We start from the raw sequence: 21,442 nt of genomic DNA on the forward strand, positions 1-21,442 counted from the left end.
TTTGATTTGATTTTTGGTTTTTGTTTTTTTTCAGTTGAGGAAATGACTGACTTCAAATTAAAGAGGGAAGAAAAAAGCACTGGTGGCAAAAACCAAAGAGAATGCAGGAGACTTGCTTTTTACTTTCCATTCTTATCCTAGTCTTTCTTTCATGATTTGGAAATATTCTTTATCAAGAAATTCTAGGGCAAAAAAAAAAAAAAAAAAAGAAGGAAAGAAATTCTAGGGCTAGCCAAATTTAGGTTTAGGTTTTCTTTATGGAAGGCCTAGAGATTTTAAGCTTACAGCAATTTTTAAAAGTCATTATTGCCCTAAATCCATTTCATTTAAAAATATTAATTAATTAAACAGTTTGTACTGCTCTAGTGATAGAATCATCAATCATCACATTCCTGCATGATTTTCAGTTCCTTTAAGCTCCTGTAGTACAGAGTACCCTCTTTTCCTACACCACCCCCTACCCTCACCCCAGCTCAGTCTACAGGAGGAAGAGCGGGGTTAAAGAGAATTAGAAAAGGTGGCTGGGAACCCAGATGTCTGGTTTCTTTTCTTTAGAGGAGAGTTTGTAGGTTCATCACATATCCTAGAGAATCAGTTAAGGTGGTAGAGGCTGTGGAATCAACTTCTCTGAATGTCCTTATTGCATTTTTAGTAAAATAGGAACAAGTAAGATGATTCTCTAAGAATCTTGTCAAGAATTATATTTCATGTCGAAGCTTAACATAATATACTATATTATACAGCTTAATTTTCCATGAGCCTGTGTTTTATCCTTACTCTGCATGAGCCTGTGTTTTATTTTTTTGTAATAGAGCTATAAAAAAAAAATCTGTGGTAAATACAATTTGACCCTTTCCATCAGTAGCTGCAGTGGTGAGGTAGGTCAGGAGGCATGCCTCTTTGGAGGCACCAGGGGGTTGACGGGCAATGAGCACTTAATTACGTCTGCTGAATGCCAGAGCTGCTAAACTGGGGCTCCTCACGACTGGTCTGTATCTGCTCTGACAGTTCTTTTATTACAGCTTACACTAATCTATCAGTAACTAACTGTGGTTGTTTAATTGCAGAGGGAACATCCCCACGCTAAACAGGTACCGTACATTTAGTTTTGTTTTGTTTTGTTGTTCCCAATTAAAATCACCTTTTAGAGAAATCGGGGTAAAAAATAACACTGTATTTGACAAGCTAACATATTATCTTTATGCTAGGGAGTCCTGAGCTCCCCTTTGGACATACTAAATTATTCTTTCTGCTTGGAAAACATGCCTTCAGCTTTTCTTCAGCCATTCAAAAAGCAATACTAGAAAACCTCAGTGTGGCGCAGCTCCCATCTAGCTGTGTACAATAGGGGAGTCCCCTGCCCAATGTTCAGCTTTGCTGTAAACATCTTATTTTACTAAGTTCTCGGTCTAGTTTGGGGCTTTCAGAGGAGAAACCCTTATGGTGACTCCTATCCCGGCAAATTGTTCATCAGTTTTTCAATTTTTAGTTTCTGTAATTTGCTTCTCCTTTTAGAAGAATGCATACACAGAAATAGCTGATCTCATGTTTTAGCAGTTTGTTAGCTATTTTTCTGTAAAGAGTTATGATGCTATGAAAGTCAAGTTTTATTTCGGACCTGTAATGAAATTAACATTGGAAAAGTGTATGTAAAGTTTCGATATGTGTAGCCCTGTGAAGACGTTTCCAGACCAATATAACACAAGGGATATTATAATATTTTGAGTTCCTTCTGCTCCTGAGCCAAGCAAGGCAACACAATGCAAGTTTGAGAGGATAGCAATTCTGATTGGACTCCACAAAGTGCTTTAAGCTGTAACACATTGGTGCTAACCTCTTTGTAGATGACCAGTTATACATTGAAATGTTTATAGACTGATTTTTATTTTATCCCTCTCCCTTTAAAATATTAAGTAATCAAAACTGGGTATAGCTTTTAGCCTCCAATTTGGATGGGGAGTGGAGAGGGAGTGTTTTGTTTGGTCCTCTCGTCTGCTCTTAGAGAGTGGGCTCGCTTCGTTCCTGCCTGCCTTTACCTATCCTGGCCCAAGTGCATAGTAGTGGGGGAACGAAAATGTGGGTATTTCCCACGGGGTTCAGTTGACTGAAAAAGATTCTTAACCCCATGTTTGCCACAAACATGGCCTGCTAGTGTCTTCAGAGGGGGTTCCCTTTCAGGGTTATCTGGATTCTCTTTCCTGGCTAATGCCAGGCAGGAGGAAAAGATACAATGCCTCACAAACTTGCTCTTTTACTAAGTATATTTGGTGATCCTAGAAAAGAGGATGGTAGCCTGTCTGAGTTCCTACAGCTCTGAGTCCTAGTTTCTAGTGAGTACCACGTGTAAGACTTGCTTGATGTGTGTTTCATTTGTTTCATTCACGGTATCAACGGTTTCCTCTCCTACTCTACCTTCTAGTCCCTGTTACCGTCAAAAGATGAATTACTTTTTCATAGTCATCGTTTGCCAAAGGAATAAAAACCTGGAGTGTCAGTCTCTATAGTCTGTGTGAGCAGCACTCGCATTCTATAAAAAATTCCATTGCCTTTTCTTATTACAATTTGCAGTGGAGTCCAGTGTGTACGCAGATCTCTAGTCCACCTTGCTGGCTCTCGTCCCCTCTGCAACACTGCAGGCGGTGCATTTCAAGGAGATTTTGGAGCAGCTCCCCAAAGTTCAAGTGCCATTGCCTTGCTCTGAACGTGCTTCCGATCGGTATGCCAGTAACATGTCGGGCAAGTCCTGGAGGCATCCTTTAGCTTGGTCCTGATTGACTGGGCGTCAGGAACGCGTTACAGTAGTATCTATCAGTACATACTGCTGAGGTGCATCAAGGACTATCCAGATTCATTATGTTTTTAAATGGAACAAATCAGTTCTCTTTGAGCGTCTCCATTTACACTTGTTTGTCATGCTTACACATACTTTGAGACCCATGCTCCGCCCTTTTGTATCTTGCTGGAATTAATTAAGAGCTTTCAATGAAGATGTGTTCACTTTGGTATAGAAGTGTGTTTAAACATAAAAAAGGAAGTTTTGCGAAACTGTCTCTCTTTCAAAAAGGGAGGAGCTATTATCCTTATAACTGCTCTCCCTGTCCGCCCACTCAAGGCAAAAATAGATACCTCAGTAAAGTTGCTTTTACAGGCTGTGACTTGTTTCCCTCTGATGAATTGTGTTTTTTATGATTTACTAAACCATTCCAAATGACTTAGAGTTGTTGTTGTACATGCGAATATCTATCTGTGAATACTTAATCTATTAAAATTCCTAGAGGAAAATGCCTGAAGTGTTGCCTAGTTACAACTCACTTGGCTTGCTTACATCCTTTTAAAAGAGGGATGTTTTAGGGAAGGGGAAGATGCAGGATGGTTTTGAAACCCCTATGTGCGTTCATTACACACGTCATGATGTCGTTGCATTAAAACTGCCATGATATGCCTGACAGTCCTTAGATTTTTACGTGGAGAAATTTGGGGGGGTGGTAAAAATATTGTTTGTGTGGGGGAAATTCCAACGCAAGGGTTAATGTGAATCTAGCAAGACAGCCTTATCCATAGTGGGTAAAAAACCAAATCTGCTCTGCAACCTGATCCTACTTCAGTTTCCTCCCAGTTCCTTTTCCCCATTGTGACTCTCCCAGTCCTACCCTCCTTGTCTAATGCACTTGATTGAATTACCATTTAGAATGTCCTTCTCCTCCAACCTCAACCACTATGGCATGACTCACGTAGCTAGTGTCAGCGACGTGCTGCTGGACAACTCATTCACTCCCCCGTGTCAGCGGATGGGCGGAATGGTCTCTTTTCGGACTTTTGAAGATTTTGTCAGGTAAGGCACTGTGCAACTGTGTTGATGCAAGGGGTGCCCTGGGCATCTCAGATTTCTACCAAATGAATGAGGTCCCCAGATTAGCCACGAGTCAACTAAGGAGATGTAGCCCTCTCTGTATACGCCCTGGGAGAGGAATATGTCCTTCCCTTTCCACCTCTCGTGCAGACTCTACAAGCCTCTACTTGTTATATGAGCCTAGTCAGAAAAAAAGAAACAAACAACAACCATCTTTTCCTTAGTAGCTGACAGAAGAAGCTGTCTGCTCTGTGATGAGTGAAATGTCAGGAGAAATTAAACACAACACTAGAGTGAGAGCCACCAGAGACGATACATCTTTTGATTAAATGCATTCAGCATCTATCTCTTGATGTATACTGATGCATTACCCTAGGGGGAGGGGTAATTACATTGGTCTGTCACTGCTCTAGTCCCAGGCTCTTTCTGTTACTTTAAGACCGATGATGACAGCAGCGCTCATATCTTACATATGAAAAAAAAACCAAACTAAAAGGCTTTAGATCATTCTTTTTTAAAAAGAAAAAATATATATGGTTTATTAAAGTTTAAACAATCCATCCTCCTAATTTCTGCCACTTGGTGAAATTTTGCATGTCACCTCTAGCCACTGGTGATTCTATTCAGTTGACTGTTGAGCGCAGGGTAGGATAGATTATTCTTTTAGACAGAGCTGGCGATGGCAGCGTTAGTTTCCTGCCACTTAGGTTTTCTGCCACTTGGGTTTTCATGGTGGGTGTTTCTTTGGTATTTTTCAGAATCTTTGATGAAGTGATGGGCTGCTTCTGTGACTCCCCACCCCAAAGCCCCACATTTCCTGAGGCAGGTCACACATCTCTGTATGATGAAGACAAGGTATAGTGTCCTCTTTGGGAGACAGCGTTGCTCTTTCAGATACAGGGCTTGTACTGTATCCTCTCTTTCTGATTGTTGAACATTGTAGGGAAGAATTCATCTTCTTCCCCTACTTTATATTATGTAATTGTTTTATTTAATTTTAGATGCCTCATCAAAGTATTTTTGGAAGCAAGTGGAATATAAATTCTAACCTAAAAAATAAAAACTGTATTAATCATGGAATCCATAGTGTCGAATGAGCTCAGCTATATCCACTGCAGCTGCCTCTGGGTCTCTGAATGTTGACTTGAGCTTCGATTGCTTTAATTCTCACTCAGCGATGGCTTGTATATTTGCAGAGCGGTGCTTGCATAGTCTTCAAGGAGTGGTGGACTTCAGATGGCAGAAAAAATAGACATTTTGTTTAAAATTTTGTCCTTTTATTAAACCCTTCTCTCCCTTCTTTTCATTTCTCAGTAAACAGGTTGTCCTGTTTTTTCCCTGCCAGGTTATTTTCCCATGGTTTGATACTTCTTCTGTTTGATAAATTGTTAGGAAATATATTATGTGGGAATATGTTCAGATGGCTTCTTTTACTCATTTTCCTTTACATTCTGTGAAGAGGTGTTGCAAATAGTTTTCGTTCCCTTTTCGTTGGTGAAAAAGTTGAGATGTAGTGGTCTTCAAGTTCAAGTCAAGATTTGGGGCCACCTCTAGCTAATGCCTTTGCTGCCTTATTTTTTTAAAGTTAGATGTCTTTATTTAATCTCCATTGTGGGTGTTGGGCAGTGGTTTCATTTTGCTTATTTGTGCTAGTGGGCAAACCAAAACGTGGGGGCGTATCTGTTTTTCAGGTATCCTATCAAGTACTATAACTTCTCTCCACCTCTGTATTAGCCAGCCTCCTAATTCCTTTGTCTTGTGTTCTTGGGTTACAGATCCCCAGGGATGAACCAATTCACATCCTGAATGTGGCCATCAAAACTGACTGTGATATCGAGGATGACAGGCTAGCAGCTATGTTTCGAGAGTTTACCCAGCAAAATGTAAGTCCTCCACTGGGTAGAAACTGGTGATGGCCCTTTTCCTGCTGGCCGTGTGTCACATCCGTCTTTTTATCAGTTGCTACTTATAAGGCCTATCACTGATAATGGCTATGTTTTTCACATGGTTCTGCTTGTAGGGGTAAAATTCCAGAGTGATTTAAAAGTATAAAATCTTTTTATGTCAAGAAACATAAACCTCAAATATTTAAAATGTTTGCAGGAAGGGAAGTCGTATTCCTGAATCCCTGCCAGAGTTCCAGTCTGGAACTTCCAGTCACCTGCTGAATTTCCTTTGGTGACTTAACGCCGCATGTCTAGGCCCGAACTCTCCTCAAACCCCTTCTCTGACCTTCCCTCCCAACCTTGAAAATAGCAGTTATACTTCCATCCTTCTTTCAGTTTTATGTCACTTGGTTATCTTGTGGTGATGTCAAATGCCATAGTTTAAACCTAAATTCCGATCATTTTCCTTCACCTCTTTTGATTCCCCCTCTCCCCCACTAAAAAACTAAACAAAAACAAAAAAACCCAAGTAACCAAACCCATTGCCCCCAATCATTCAGAAATCATTGACTTCTACCTTTTCTTTGCTGTTCCATTATTCTACACCTCCTTCCCTCCCTGCCCCTTCCTTCCTTCCTTTCTTCCCTCCCGCTTCTTTTCAGTTTGGTTTTTTTCCCCCCAGACCTTTATTGGAGTATAATTGCTTTACAATGTTATGTTACTTTCTGCTGTACAACAAAGTGAATCAGCTGTATGTATACATATATCCCCATATCCCCTCCCTCTTGAGCCTCCCTATCCCACCCTCCCTATCCCATCCCTCTAGGTCGTCGCCAGCCATCAAGCTGATCTCCCTGTGCTCTGCAGCAGCTTCCCACTAGCCATCTGTTTCACATCTGGTAGTGTGTATATGTCAATGCTACTCTCTCACTTCGTCCCAGCCTTCCCTTTCTTTTCATTTTTTTAATTCCCACTACCGTCTCTCTAGTGTAGACCCTTCCTCACCTCGCTCCTGAGATACTACAGCAGGTTTATCTGTGATCCTCCCTCTTCCTCTCTGGGTAGTTTCCATCCTGCTCACTACCACGAGAGGAAATGTTCAGAATGCCCCCTTACCAAGCTATTCACCCACTCAGCAGTGATTCTCTCTCACCTCAGGACACCTCCTTGCCTTGATATTTGACATCAGCCTTAATGAAGGCTCACAATTTGCCTTTGCTGTTCCATGAAAAGACCTAGGTATTTGTCTCATGTACCTTGTTGGCTTGATCTCTTCTACTACCACTTATCTGGAATGTTTTTCTCTTTCTCGTTCCTTCTTCCCTCCCTCCTTCCCACCTCCCTTTGTTTCCAGATCCTGCTTGTTTTAAGAACGGTATCAAACTTTCCCTTTTTTATGAGGACTTCTCTGCAGAGCCCTAACTAAAATGCATTTTTCTCCCTTGAATTTCTAATTGGTCAGCATAAATTGATTAGCAATGATACTTTTTATTTATAAAGACTGTCTGTGTACATTTTTTTTATTTGCACCTTACCACGATCCCATGGGATTAGGTTAGTCAAGAATTATTCCAATTGTACACGTGGGGAAAAAGCTCAAGCTCAGAGATTAAGGCCCTTTAATCACCAGCTGATAGATGACAGCAAAAACTAGAATTTAAGGCTTTGATGCCAGCTCTAGGGGGCACAGATCTAGGTGCTTTAGTAAATAATACATTCCTAGTTCTGAGGATGCTTATAGTCTAATGTTGGAATTGAGGTCATCTACACTTATATTTCATTACAATATATGATATATGCCAAAGTACCCTTCCTCAGCTGCCCTTAATGACAAGACCTATGTGTGTTCTTTGAAGGGAAAGCACCTAGCCCATAGTACTTGTCATAAAGAAAGAACTCAATAGGTTTTTAAAAATTTAATTCAGCAATATAAGCAATTAGTGCCATAGGCGTTCACGTCATATAATGCTGTTGGTCGATACCCAGAAAAAGATGGTGATTGTGTGCTTAGCGTGTGTCCTAATATTTTCCCCATGATGCTCTCATAGCATGAACTGACTGTGGGATTGTGGTGAGGAAAGGCACTTCCAGAGAAGTAAAAGTAGGAGTCATGCCCTGGAGTTTTTCTTTAGAAAAGAAATCTACCTTCCTTCTTGCCCTTGATTCGTGCATGACCACATAAAATTAACCTGAGACCAGTGACCTAGGTGACCTTACCTGGAAGAGTCCTTATGGTGTGCATGGTTGCTGAAGCTCTTGCTTGGTGAAATCATCTACGAGTGTTTCTTCCCTGGTTTTGAGGCACTAATTGCCCACATGTGATTGTTTTGATGTCAACTTTAGGCTTTTTATTACTCTCAGTTCTAAGTGTTGTATATCATCACACGTTGATTTTAAAGAGACAGTTTCTTCACTTTCACTATGTATATTTGTAACATTGACTGATGATAAGAAGTTACCTTTATCCTTTACTGGGCTTGTAAACTGAAGCACAGAGGAACCCAGAGTCTTTGCCTGTGGCTGTTCAGTAAGGAAAGGGTAGACTGTGCCAACATTCCAAGCTTGGAGAAGCTATTTAGTGCATCACGTACCATGCTCATTCAGGAATATTAGGTATTTTCACCTACTTGTTTTGAAAAAAAAAAATATGAGAAGAAAAGGAAGCAAAAGCAATTCTTAAAAAAGCTGAAGTGAAAACTAGTTTTGTTTTTCACTTCATGATCATGCTCCTAGCAGTTTAGAAAAAGGTTTTTTGTTTTTTTTTAAAGCACACATTAAACTATCAAATGGGTTGATCCAAATTGTCCAAATAATCTTCTAGTCCCAGCATGTCTTTTTTCTCTCATAGAAATTAGGATCATATATTTGTAAATGACTTGTGGAGGAGATTGAAGCAGTCAGTGTAAATGGAGTTTCTCCAGGTGCTGAAGCCTAATCGCTGGGTAATAGCTGTGGACTTGCTGTGAGACCCACATTATTACAATGTAATCAGAATCCTGTTGCTCTGCTGTTATTGTCAGCCACTTGTGGAATTTTTAAAGCAATAACAATTTTGATTTTAAATCATGGCATTATTAAAGTTATTTTCTTCCCTTGCCAGAACATAGCTATTGATGCTTGTCTTTGAAGGACTTGGCTGTAGTGGAATTCTTTGTTGGTGTCAGAAGAAATGTTTCTGTTCCTTGGCACACTGAGAGTCAGAGAACCACCACTGCCCCACCCCACCTCTTTCTTCCTCCCTCCCCTCTTCCTCCCTCCCTCCCCTTCCTCCCTCCCTTCCTTCCTATTTCCCTCCCTTTCTTTTCTTATTGTAGTATTAATACTTGGTTGTTTACACTAATGGGTATGATGCCAGTACCAATCATTTTTAAATGCAGTTAAACCAAAATTTGTTTGTATTTGATCTGGGAATTTATTATTGGGAAATTAATTTTTTTCCAGTTATCTTTTGCTTATGCTGTTAATTTTGTTACTAAGCAATGCCATTGTCAAAATGGAAAAATAAGAGGAAATGGCTCAGGGATGTGCTTGTTTATAAGGGAAAGCCAATTTGGATTTAAAAAATGTATAGTATCAAGAAAGTTAAGAATTGACTTATGAATATCTCTCTCAGAGTTAAGCAAAGAATGTGATCAAATTACAATCTGGATATAGGTTGTGGAAGTCCATGTTTCTTCTATTTGTTTTATTCATGTATATTTTCAGGTCATTCAACAGGTGGGGTTGCTTTTCTGCTTGTTGCCATGTAGCCTCTCTTTATTAGCGACCTTTAAGAGCATGTCTTTTACTTAGTTCATTAATCTGTTTCTTTGTCTCTGCCTTTTGAGATAGGAGAACAGTATACGATAGAGGAAAGCTTAGAGCCAAAGGCCCAAGACTCACATAAGGAGCTGTCTTGAAACTGCTGGTCTCCGTTGACTTCTAATATACTGTTTGCTTATGCTAAGTAGAAATATGAATAATCACTAAATTTAAAAGCCTGTTACACATTGTTTTTAACAACTTTTAAAGAGAATCTTTTTTAAAATACCTTCATATAAAGTAGGGAGGAAATGTTTTAGAACTGAAAAGGTTAGGATTTGTTAGGTTGAATTCTGAGAATGCTGTATCAGATGGTAGGTGATGTCTATAGTCTAAATAACAGTTTAGGACTTGAATTTTCTCTTTTATGGAATTTCTTCTTATTCCTCTACCTGATTTCACTTAGCTTCTATATCAGTATTGATCTTTGTATTTAAATACACACCCACCAGTGTAATTTCTATAAGCAGAAATTGTGTTAAGGTCTACCTTGATATGTATCAGTCCTTAGAGAATTTAGGTGACCTCATATGACCCTTTCTTCTCCGTCGAATTCTCTTTCAGTTTTGTCTAGATCAATATTTAAAACCTATTCTGTGAGACATTCCTAGGAGCCAGTTTGAGATTTGTTTATTTGCAAGTTTGAAGATACTGAGTCAAGATATAGATATCCAATCACAGCCTTCTCAGGACTGAACGGGCTAAAAGTTAGGGTGAATGGAGATCTCATCTATCTTCTGTTTTTGTGTGTTTGTAGAAAGCTACCCTGGTTGAGCATGGAATCAGGCGCCTTACTTTCCTGGTTGCACAGAAGGTATTGACATGTGAATTATGTTATCTCTTTAATATTTCTTACGCTGCTGCTAGAACTTTAAAAGTGAAAAATAAAATTATAATCATATGCTTACTTGTAGAATTTATGCAAAGAAATAACTGTTTTGGTACACATTTAATCAAGAAAAAGCATTAGTTTCAGTCATCACCTTTTACTCAATTCGTTTTTAATTTTATTTCTAATTGGCCTCTTCCATTTTTCCTTCCTTTCTGTCTTTCATTTGAAAGGATTTCAGAAAACAGGTGAACTATGAGGTGGATCAGAGATTTCACGTAAGTAAGAGAAACAATGATGAAAGATTACTTACTGTTTCATCTGTTAGCTGCTGATTATTTAGAAGGGCTGGACTGATGTTTGGTCCCTCTTGTTTGAAAAGGTATCGTAATGAATATTCAGTTTTTCTATAGAGTATTCAAACTAAAGGGTTCCCTCCCCCCCTTTTTTTTTACCCTATAATGAATTCTCAGTATATCTTGGAGAAATAGTTAAGAATGAGCACATGCATTTATCCAGATGAATATGGTAGAAGCAGGAGCTAACTAGTAATTTCTTCTACGCACACAGTGAATCAGTAATCAAGGACTGCCAGTTGTACTTGGGGTCTTGGCTTCTACCAAAGATGGATTCAGGTTCTATTACTGAGAACTGTCAATTCTGAAGAACAATCATTTATTATTTAAAATGCCTTAACAGAGCCCAAGTTGGTGTTTTTTCCTTATTTTAATTCTAGGAGGAGGAAATAAATAAAAATTAAGTTGCCTGTTCTCCCGTTTAACTGAATTAACTATTAATATTTATGAGTTTAAAATTTTTATTGAAAAATTTTAATAAGGAGAACTAAGTTAATAGCCTGGCATCTGAACTGTGGTGTATATGTGTATGATCATACCCAGTACGATTACAGCAGTGAGGTTAAAAACCCAGTTTGCAGTCAAGATGTCATTCTCTAAGTGGCTGATTGGAGTCAAAATATTTCTTTAAAAATTGATCCTAATGTGTTGAAGTAAGATTCCAAAGGATATTAAGATGTCTTGATGTTTCTGATGAGAAGTTTATTTTATTTTGTTTTGATTTTAGCAATTAAGATAGTTTAGTTTTCAAGCCCTGCTCAATGGCAATCATGAAGATAACATTTGGGATGCTGGAAAAGACTTCCTAAACTCAAGGACCTGTGTGTGATTGCTTTCATTGCCCTTTTGTTTATTAAGTCTCTAGCTTGACATTTTGTTTTCCTTCTCATGGTTCACCTTGTTGGTCTAGTCTATAGAGAAACAAGAGAGCCTAGCTTGCAGGGTAAAGAGCTAGGATTTTCTGAAATGCTTTAGGAAATGTAGTGGACTCCACAACTCCCCTGTGTTATTGATGTCAGGAAATCAAGCAGAGTGCAGATATATATCAATCAATAACTGTAGATAGGAAACTGGAGGCAGTGGAGAAGTATGAGGAGCTTAAAGAGAACCCTGGGGCTTTAGGAAGAAAAATCAGGAGCTTAGAGAATAAAATTGATACTTGGGGATAGAGTATGAGAGCCCATGAATAAACACTGTAGCTGCTAGATGCTGATCAGCTCTCAGGTAGACATGCTGCATCTGGGCTACGTTCTTTAGAGTTAATGTGATTTTTTTTCTTTTGTCGCTGACTTTGGAATAATATATTATTCTGGGGAATAATACTGAATTTGTAAAATTGTTTTCCTGTTTCCTAATGGTTCAGACAGAGTCTTCATGTCTATAGCACACTAGTTGGCTTTCTATAATAAGCATTCTATGATAAATTGAAACTCTCCACTAAAATTTTTTCAAAAGCCAAAGCAATTAATTCTCACAGACTTTTTTTTTTTGCTACTTTCTTATCTTTGAATCTATATTCTGTTCTAGAATACACCTACAGCTTTAAAACATCTTTTTTCTCCCTGCTCTCTTAATATTTCTGGACTTAGGTTAAATAGGGACATGTATAAGCAAAATCTGCTAGGAAACGAGCCTAGCCGGGGGTCTTCCCTGGGAATCATTGTCTGGTTTCTATTTGTAGTTGCATCAAATGGGAGATCAGTTAAATTATCAAGTGACTTGATTTGTCATAAGTGTAGGAAAGGTTGCTTTAGGACGTAGAAAACAGAAAGGTTTTAGGTAAGGACTGGGTTTGCTCTGAAGAATTGGATGGCAGAGGAGTTGGGGTGTTTTTATGTTTGGCCCCTGAGAAATGATTATTGGTTACGCAGTGGGGCAAGGGCAACTATTACTGACCTCTGGCCAGGATCTGCAATAGCCAGGAAGCCTTGGCAGGAGTTGCGCAAATCCGGGTCTCGCTGTCATGGTGCTGCTCTGAGTTCCTCTGCTGGTGGTGGCTTGAAGGACGCTTAGCCTCTGTTGTGTTATCTGATGTGTGCTTGCCCCATAGTTAGTGTAGTGTGAAAAAGAGGAAGCTTTCCGGGAGTGTTAGAGATGAATCCCTTGATCTCTCTGGCTTCTTGGTAATCCACTGTGATGTATGCAGCCTCCCCTGTTCTACACTGTGAAATCCCTATATTATTGAATAGAGGAGGGAATGCGTGTAGGAGGGGGCAAGGAGAGGAGGAAGGTTACCAAGTTAGGTTTAAGAACAACATTGACTCGTGTGGAAGGAGGCAGCCGTGCTGTTACATCATCACTGTCTCTCTGACTATTTCAGAACCAGAACAAGGCAAATGAGGGCCAGGCAGAATGGAGGGTCCTAGAGTGTTTATTGTTAGGCGTTTATTCACATGCCTGCGAAGGCTGGAATTATTTCTAAACTTTGTTGTTTAATCACCAGTCCCTGGTGATCTGCCACTAGAATGTCTGCTGCTGCCTTAGCCTCCTGGTTCTACATGGAGACCATTCTTCTGAGCAGGCAGTAGTCACCAGCATTAAGGAGGCTTGGTATTAAGTCTGTTTCCATAACCATGTAATTAAATCAGGTACCCATAATGGGACTCGAATAACTGCTTAACAGTGATATTTAAACAAAAAGTTTGAGGAAAAACAAGTCTAATCTTGTAAGTATCTTCTTCATGTTAAGAAAAAAATTGAAGCCTCGAAAGCAAAAGAACAGGCTCTTTGAATTTCTGCAGCTATATAAGCTGCAGTTCTCCAGTTTTATTAGTATTGTCTCTGTTCGTTTCACTCACATTTCAGGTCTAGAATTCCAAAAGCAGAAGGTGTTATTTAGTTGGAATATAAGTCTTACTTTATGAAGCTTTCCATTTTTTTTCCAGCAAAGTTTTGTTAAGGATACTAAAATGCATACTTCTCGAATTTCTTATCCTTTGCCGCCTAAACAGAGCGTTATGTCCAAACACCGTGATGAGATTCTAAATCACTTTTGCATCTGTAAGTTTCCTTTTGTTTCTTGTTTGTAAGATTTCATGAGATTTTTAAAAATTTTGCTATAAATCGCCTTGAAGATAATTGCAGTTTTACTGATTTTATGCAAGTGACTCCCACTTTAAATGTTTTGGATTGTTTGTGCCTGAAGGAAGAGCCTACTATCAAAAACAGTTATCATGGTTAGTAGTTCATTTCTTTAAAGAAAAAATTGATAATGTCAATTATATCTCAATAAAGCTGGAAAAAAATTGGTTCTGTCTGCTGGTGAATCAACTATTAGTTTTTCAGAAGGTTTGGTTTGAGATTTTGTTTTAATTACAGTCTATATAATTAGTTCTCAGCATGTTGAGGTAAAAGAGAATTGCACCAGCAAGCTTCCAATTTCTTCATCTCATTAGGTTTTTAACACGATTATTAGTATCATAATCAGCTATGATGTTTTCTGTTGCAGGTTTTCACATTCTCTGATTTGCAGGGTGTCTTGATTGGCTAATTTAGGCAAATTATTTTGATTGTCTGGATGATGGTTGGCTGATTAGAACACAGCAGGGGTATAATTTCTTCCTGAGAAATGTTGCATTCTTTTGTTTTTTGGTACCAGCACACTAAGAGTGTTTTTCTTTGTGTACATTCAATTATGATATTTGCCCATAACACTAGTAGAATGCCTGGAAAGCAATTACATTAGTGATGGAATAAGCATGAATGCCGTTAGTGGAAAAATCGGCTGTATGAGGATGTGGTAGGATGAAGGAGTTTACTAAAACTATAGAATCAGACTTTTGGATTTCTTCTTTTCTGTGTTTTCTGTAATTCTGTGATTTTTGAGTGCCAAAAAAAGTGACTCTCTATAAAAGTCCTCAGACTTCGCTATCTCTTGAAAAATTGCTGATTAATCCAGGTTTCCCATTGCACGGAAGTTCTTGCCATCTCCTGTTCTGAATGCTTTGTGCTTTAATTACAGACTTTACTGTAGAGCAAAACATTTATTCAAAAGTTTAATAACATTTGTTCATGTCATCTCATAACACCTTTTCTTAGCTAACCTTTTTTAAATTATTTTTTTAATTTCATATATATATTTTTTGGCTGCGTTGGGTCTTCATTGCTGTACGCAGGCTTTCTCTAGTTGTGGCGAGTGGAGGCTACTCTTCGTTGTGGTGGCTTCTGTTGTTGTGGAGCACAGGCTCTAGGCCTGCAGGCTTCAGTAGTTGTGGCACGTGGGCTCGGTAGTTGTGGCTCTCGGGCTCTAAAGCACAGGCTCAGTAATTGCAGCATGCAGGCTTAGTTGCTCTGTAGCATGTGGGGTCTTCCCAGCCCACGGATCCAACCAGTGTCCCCTGCATTGGCAGGCAGATTCTTAACCACTGCACCACCAGGGAAGTCCCTAGCTAACCTAATGAAAGTGATTTTTCTGATTGGTAGTCTTTGCCCACCTCTGCCAAGAATTCATCAGTCTCTTTCATTATTTATAGTAAAGATATTTCCATTCACTTGTTTGCTTTTTGTGCCTTTCAGTTACTACACAGTTTCTTAATTGCATTGGTGGTAAATAAAATTTTTTTTGCTTACTACTGTTATGTTTTTGAAGGAAAATCATTTTGTTCCTACCACTATACACACTTGAGTAATGGTGTACTAAGTAACTATTTTAGTTAACTATTTAATTAAAGTTATGGAGGAATAGAAGAGTGTATGCTTTAAAGATTGTATCATTACTTTCCTTGACTTTTATTTCAGAAAATTTCATGGAAGGACTTTGTTATCCTTCCTTTCTTGACTTGTGTTACTTTGTAGCTAATGCTGTGAAAGCCATACCTCTTGAGAATAAAACCAAAACTCCACTGTATAAAGCCCTGAGCATGAAATCTACTGACGACTCAGCTCAGCATCTTCCTATGTAACCTTGAAGTCACCCCCATGCTCTTCACCATCATTCAGGGGGAATTAGAGAGTTATTTAGGACAAAACATCATCAGTAAAAGATCAGTGCTGTGTAAAATCCACTTTCAAAGGGCTTTTAAAGACCCAAGCCTGGACAAGTGGTTTCCTGGCCTTGCTAAACAAGCTCCTAGAAGCCTGTTAAATGCCGTTTTACAGTTAAAATGCCAAGGAAAATGTAAAAAGATTTATTAACTGTGCAAGCTTTAGTTAAGGTGAGGCCTAAGACCTATGGAAAGTATTCAAGGACTTCTCCATAAATTCAAGTACCATGCATTTTGCTTTGTTTTTTGCTTTTTTCTTCAGTAAAGTTTTAATTTCTGGGGTTTTTGTTTTTTGTCTCACAAAAGAGAAATCCTCTAACTAAGGAATTTGGATTCAAACAAGAATAGAGGGACTTCCCTGGTGGTCCAGTGGTTAGGACTTCGCGCTTCCACTGCAAGGGACTCGGGTTCGATTCCTGGTCAGGGAACTAAGAACCTGCAAGCCATGTGGCACAGCCAAAAGAAAAAAAGAATAAATAGGTAACATCCTACACTTGAGAGGTAGAGATGAGAGGGCACAGGCTCTGGCATTAGAGAGACCCAAGTTCACCTTTGGACGTCACAATACTTTCCTAGAGAGGTTGTTGAGAGCATTCGACAGTCAGCACATAAGAGCTCATGCTGCCTACAAGGCTTTCAGTTGATGTTTCCTTCATGGTTCCTGAGGTTCATTGAGGGGTATTTAGGCAGCTAGTCCTGGTCTCTCTGCCTTGTACCGGTAAGTGTTTGATTATATTGCACTCATAATGAAAAAGATGCCTTAATGAAACCTCCTATAGAGGCAAATAGTAATGACTTGATTCCAGCACTGCCAGTAGAGCTTCCCATCCGAGAAACAGGGGTATTTGGTGTTAATAAGTTAAATTTCAGAAACTAATGGACTCTGCTAATTGAATTCATCTTTGTTAATTAATAAGGTTCTAGTAAATTGGTTGCTTTCTTGTGTAATGCCTTGCAGAAGAGCAGTAAGACCTAATGATTACACATTCACTAGCTACACCCCTTTCTTTCCTATGCATATAGTTGTGTGGACCAAAGTAACATCTTGTACTTTTTTTTGTCTTGAAATGTTATTGTTTAAACCTTTGAAATTATTGACTTAAGAGTGAATGAGGAAAAAAAACATGGATTGGGGATTGTATGCTGTCTGGCTAGTTTACATTGTAAGAGTTTCTTAAGGAGAAACTTGGGAAATCAGTCCAGTGACTACTGTTGCAGTGCTGCAGCATTCGGGTGTATTGGTCTTATTCGCCAGGTTCTGTCGAGAACAACACCCAGGAAGACTTTCCACTTGGGAGATGAAAAAATACAAATGTTTTTCTTTCCCCAGAGGAGGGTACCAGTTAAAATTAGGTTAATAGTGTGGTGGTTCTCCAATTTGTAAGTGGGGTCAACGTGATGGTTACCCCGAGGTTCATTCATATTCCCCAGGCTAAGCTTAGGTAAGGAGCATATTTTTTAGGCAACTGTCTTCTAGATGCTTGACTGTTTCTGTACTATGTGTTTATCCCCAAAGAGCTATATCTATGAAGGGCTGACAAATTTTAACCGCCCCCCTTCTTTAACACAGAGAGAATTCCCTAAGTTTTTCACCTTCCGAGCAAGGGATAAGGTAAGAGCTGATTTTTTTCCTCTCTCTCTCTTTTTTTTTTTAATCTTTGTTTTTTCCTTAAAAGCCGAAGAGTAGCTTCTCTTTGCCATATGTTCTTGCCATTCTCCTTTCTCTAATTGAACTTATGCTTCCCCTTGCCTTACATGTGTTTTAGAGCTAAAGAAGACTCCCTTTTGAAAGAGTTTGGTTTAGGAAACAATCAAACGTACTGACTACCTGAAGAAAGCAGTCGCTTTCAAAGTCATCCCTATGCCTCAGGATAATCCTAATGATGTAATATGAAAGGACTACTCTACTTAGTAGGATTATTCTTGTCACCCACAGACAGTTCATTTATCCTCAAGTCTTATGTGCATTTGTTTCCCAATTTTAAAATACAAAATTTCAGACCATGTTGGTTTCTTCCTATTACCAGCGTATGTTTTTGGCTGTCTCCATTCACTCAGTGGACCTGTACTCTAAACATGTCTAGTTTCAATAAAACATACAGTAAACGTCAACACAACTTTTTAAAAAGATACGTAAGTAATTATGTATGGATACGGGATGCGTGGAGCCAGATATCTCTATTTTTAAAAACTGTGTAATGTTTGTTTTCCAAGTATTTACTGTGTCCTTTTTACTCTGCCAGAAATGGTAAGAATATAAGACAACTGCCCGTAAACGTTTTAGGCTAGTTGGATAAAACTGAAATATTGGTATGTGAAATAGATATTAATGTGAAGCTGTCTGGTTAATTGTAAAAAAAAAAATTATGAAGCCTTTAAATGCTACAGGAGTTCTGAGGGAACTGCTGTCTTTTGTTTGTTTTTAATGGAGAGCATCACCACTTGTAAAAGCATAAATGATGAAAGCTTGCAAAGTAAACAGGGACTTTAGTGCCTCATCTTAGGTAAGCTCTAACATTTTCCTTGTATGTAGGTCTTTTTTTTTTTGATTCACTGGCACATCATGGCTTATGTTTATGTTTTTAAGCATCTCTTTTACATACACGTTCATAATACAATTTTGTAACTGCCTCTTCTGAGCTGTATTTTTCTCGTGTTCAGTTTGAGGAAGATCGTATCTACCGTCACCTGGAGCCTGCCCTGGCTTTCCAGTTAGAGCTGAACCGGATGAGAAACTTTGACCTTACTGCCATCCCATGTGCTAATCACAAGATGCACCTGTACCTCGGGGCAGCCAAGGTGGAAGTGGGCACAGAAGTGACAGACTACAGGTTCTTTGTTCGTGCAATCATCAGACATTCTGATCTGGTCACCAAGGTGGGTGCTGTACTTTAATGGGCTGTTACCCCTGGGGGAAGGGACAGAAGCAGGCATGGTTCAAAAATCAGGTTTTCCTGTTTTGACGCAAGGCTCTTGTTCTCTTTCATCCTACTCTCCAGTAACCAGCAGAAGTCTAAGAGTCATTTCTCTCACAAAAGTAAATATTCCATGTAATACAGGAATATTTTTCCTCCTTTGCGTTTTCTTGGTAATGGAAGCATGATAGTCCTCACTTGAGAAAAGGAAAAGCATACTGACAGAGAAATCACAGGAGGGTTATATGATGACCGAGGATGAGGAGAAAAGTTAGAGGTGACCCCATTATAAACCTGTCTGGAGGTGGGGTGGTTTCTGTACGTAGCAGGGTGCTTGCTGATGTGTTAGTTGTTACTGCATCCCATAGCTGGAACCTTTCTGCAACTTTTCCTTTCTAAACAGATGTCCTTTCTAAAGCACTCTGCTCGGCATATGTGAGATGTAAGCCTAGTGGGGTTGCTGCTCTGGGGATGGGATGCCCAGCATCTCCACCTGTGGGAAGGAAAGGATACATAAGAGGCAAGAGGAAGGTCTGGCAGGACCTGTTTCTCTGACCCTTGCTTGCCGCTGCTGGTCACTGGGTTGACCCTAGGGAGGAAGGCAGATAACATCTGCTGCAGGTGCCTCATGACTTGTGACATGCTCCTACCGAAGTACATGTAACAGCTCTTTCTTTATTGCCTCTTTTAAAACACATTAATGTTGTTGGTGATTTTCTTCCCTGAATAGGAAGCTTCCTTTGAATATCTACAAAATGAAGGGGAGCGTCTGCTCCTGGAAGCCATGGATGAGTTGGAAGTCGCTTTTAATAATACAAATGTCCGGACTGACTGCAACCACATCTTCCTCAACTTTGTGCCTACAGTCATCATGGACCCATCAAAGGTACATTTCTCCTTAGCTTCTCTCCCAGCACTCGCCAGCACAAGCGCAGAGATTCCTTCATATTTATTTGCACTTGGACCTGGCAGCAGGTACTCTCGTTCAGCTGATTGAACCCTTGATCTTTAAAGTTTACAGAATGCTTGTAGGACTGGGTTTCTGGGATGGTGTCAAAAATGTGATATAACCATTGAAAGCAGACCCCAAAGCTGAAGGTGGTGTGATAATCTTGCTGGTCACTTGTAAGCAGTACAAAAATACAAAACTTCTTCGTATTCTTCTGTTGGTACCTGTTTATAATACCTGCCACGATAGCAGTCCTATTTTATTTAATTCCCTAGGATTTCTTATCTGGAATAACTAACTTCGCTATTATTGGGCATTTTGGCAAAATTATTGCCTCTTTTTACTGATTACCTGGTGGCCTTAGGGCAGTAATACACCTTCCCAAAGTGTCTAACCTATTTCTCTTTAGTATTTTTCCACAGAGAGAGAATTTAGTTGATATGAAATTACGTATATGTTTATGTGTGTTTTCTCCCCTGAGGCTCTATTCTAAAATGCATTCCTAATTTAAGGAAGGAAAACAGGTTGATTCGGTACTTGACCTTTTATCCCAGGTGTAATAAAGACAGGTTGCTCTCTGTTTCTGTTCCATCTAACCTTTTCGTGATGTTGTAGAATTTGAGTAGGAGAACCAGTATATTTGAATAGGAGAAACTTTCTCAAGATCAGTTGTAGGCAGGGACTTTTGCTTTTTGAACTTAATGTCTAAGACCTGAGAAGTCATTTTCTACTTTTTTTCTTCAAGACTCCAAACTACTGATTGGTTGCTTTGTCTGTCAGGAAAGCCAAGGACAGGGCTACTTCATTGAGTTTCATGAAATCTCATCATCCAGTTTAAGCAAAGGTTCTCCTAAGCATTCTGGGACTGGTGAAGCTAGAAGACTTAAAACGTGCCCTGGACACTATATAACTATATACTTTTGTAGATATGACATCATTTCTCTATGAGTTTTTGCTGTCAGCCTCTCTGGTTCCACTCCAAAAGCTCATACGCCCTCGCTCAGTCTTTCTAATCATCGATAGCTGTCAATTTCCTGTATATGGAGATTGATGACTTTTGTTCCCTGGAAAAAAGAATAGATAGATATCTCTTGGTTAACAAGCAAGTGTGGGAATAGAGATGAAACCCATTTTAACCTGAAATTCTTTGGAGCAGAAACAAACTACAAGGGTGGCACATATACTTCCAAAGAGCCACAAAAGAAGGGTGGTAGGAGATTTTTTTTTTTTAAGAACTTTTATTGAGATACAGTTAACATACAATAAACTGCATATATTTAGAGTATACAATTTGGTATCCCAATCTCCCAATTTATTCCCCCCCAACCCTCCCCACTTTCCCTACTTGGTGTCCATATGTTTGTTCTCTACAAGCAGGAGATTTTTGTAAAAGATTTTCTAAGAAGTTGAGAAAGGATTTTCTTCATTTAAGAAAACATTAATTTTGAGTGTGTCCTAGCTCCCTGTAGCCCTATTGGAAAAAAATTCTTTTTTTGCTTTAGTATGTCAAGAAGGAAAAAAATCACATCTAAGGCCATTTGGTTAAAATAACTCTCCAAACCCTGAAAACTGGGGGGCACTGAGCTGTCTTGGTGTAAAGCTTAAAGAAAGAAGAGAACATCTGCCCCATCTACTTAAGTCCCAGTTGGACTTTGCAATGACCAAGTTTCAGAGCTCTGTTTAGAGAGAACATTCTAGCACCACCTACAAATTGCCTTTCTTTAAATTGTGCAATTTACCAAGACGCATATATTATAAAGTTTAATAAAATTGTATGGAAAAAAGCTCATGGTGGTAATTGCTATGTTGATTTAAGGTCCTGAAAGTGCAATGAAACATAGTTACCGTGCATATAAATGCTACTTAATAGCTGT

The 21,442-nt window shown here is 39.1% G+C and overlaps 1 protein-coding gene across 10 annotated transcripts in view; it reads left to right on the forward strand.

Moving 5' to 3' along the window:
• ACACA (acetyl-CoA carboxylase alpha) overlaps positions 1 to 21,442 on the forward strand; it is a 281,219-nt gene that overhangs the window by 167,191 nt on the left and 92,586 nt on the right. For 8 of the 10 annotated variants that reach the window (XM_057714164.1, XM_057714170.1, XM_057714166.1 and 5 more), the window contains 9 exons: positions 1,068 to 1,091; positions 3,689 to 3,832; positions 4,609 to 4,705; positions 5,626 to 5,733; positions 10,295 to 10,351; positions 10,600 to 10,644; positions 17,275 to 17,316; positions 18,366 to 18,581; positions 19,350 to 19,505. In XM_057714164.1, the coding sequence (XP_057570147.1) occupies positions 1,068 to 1,091; positions 3,689 to 3,832; positions 4,609 to 4,705; positions 5,626 to 5,733; positions 10,295 to 10,351; positions 10,600 to 10,644; positions 17,275 to 17,316; positions 18,366 to 18,581; positions 19,350 to 19,505 (889 nt within the window). The other 2 variants (XM_057714165.1, XM_057714174.1) reach the window with 2 other exon arrangements.

The sequence above is a fragment of the Hippopotamus amphibius genome, chromosome 17, assembly GCF_030028045.1.
Source record: "Hippopotamus amphibius kiboko isolate mHipAmp2 chromosome 17, mHipAmp2.hap2, whole genome shotgun sequence".
Classification (NCBI taxonomy): domain Eukaryota; kingdom Metazoa; phylum Chordata; class Mammalia; order Artiodactyla; family Hippopotamidae; genus Hippopotamus; species Hippopotamus amphibius.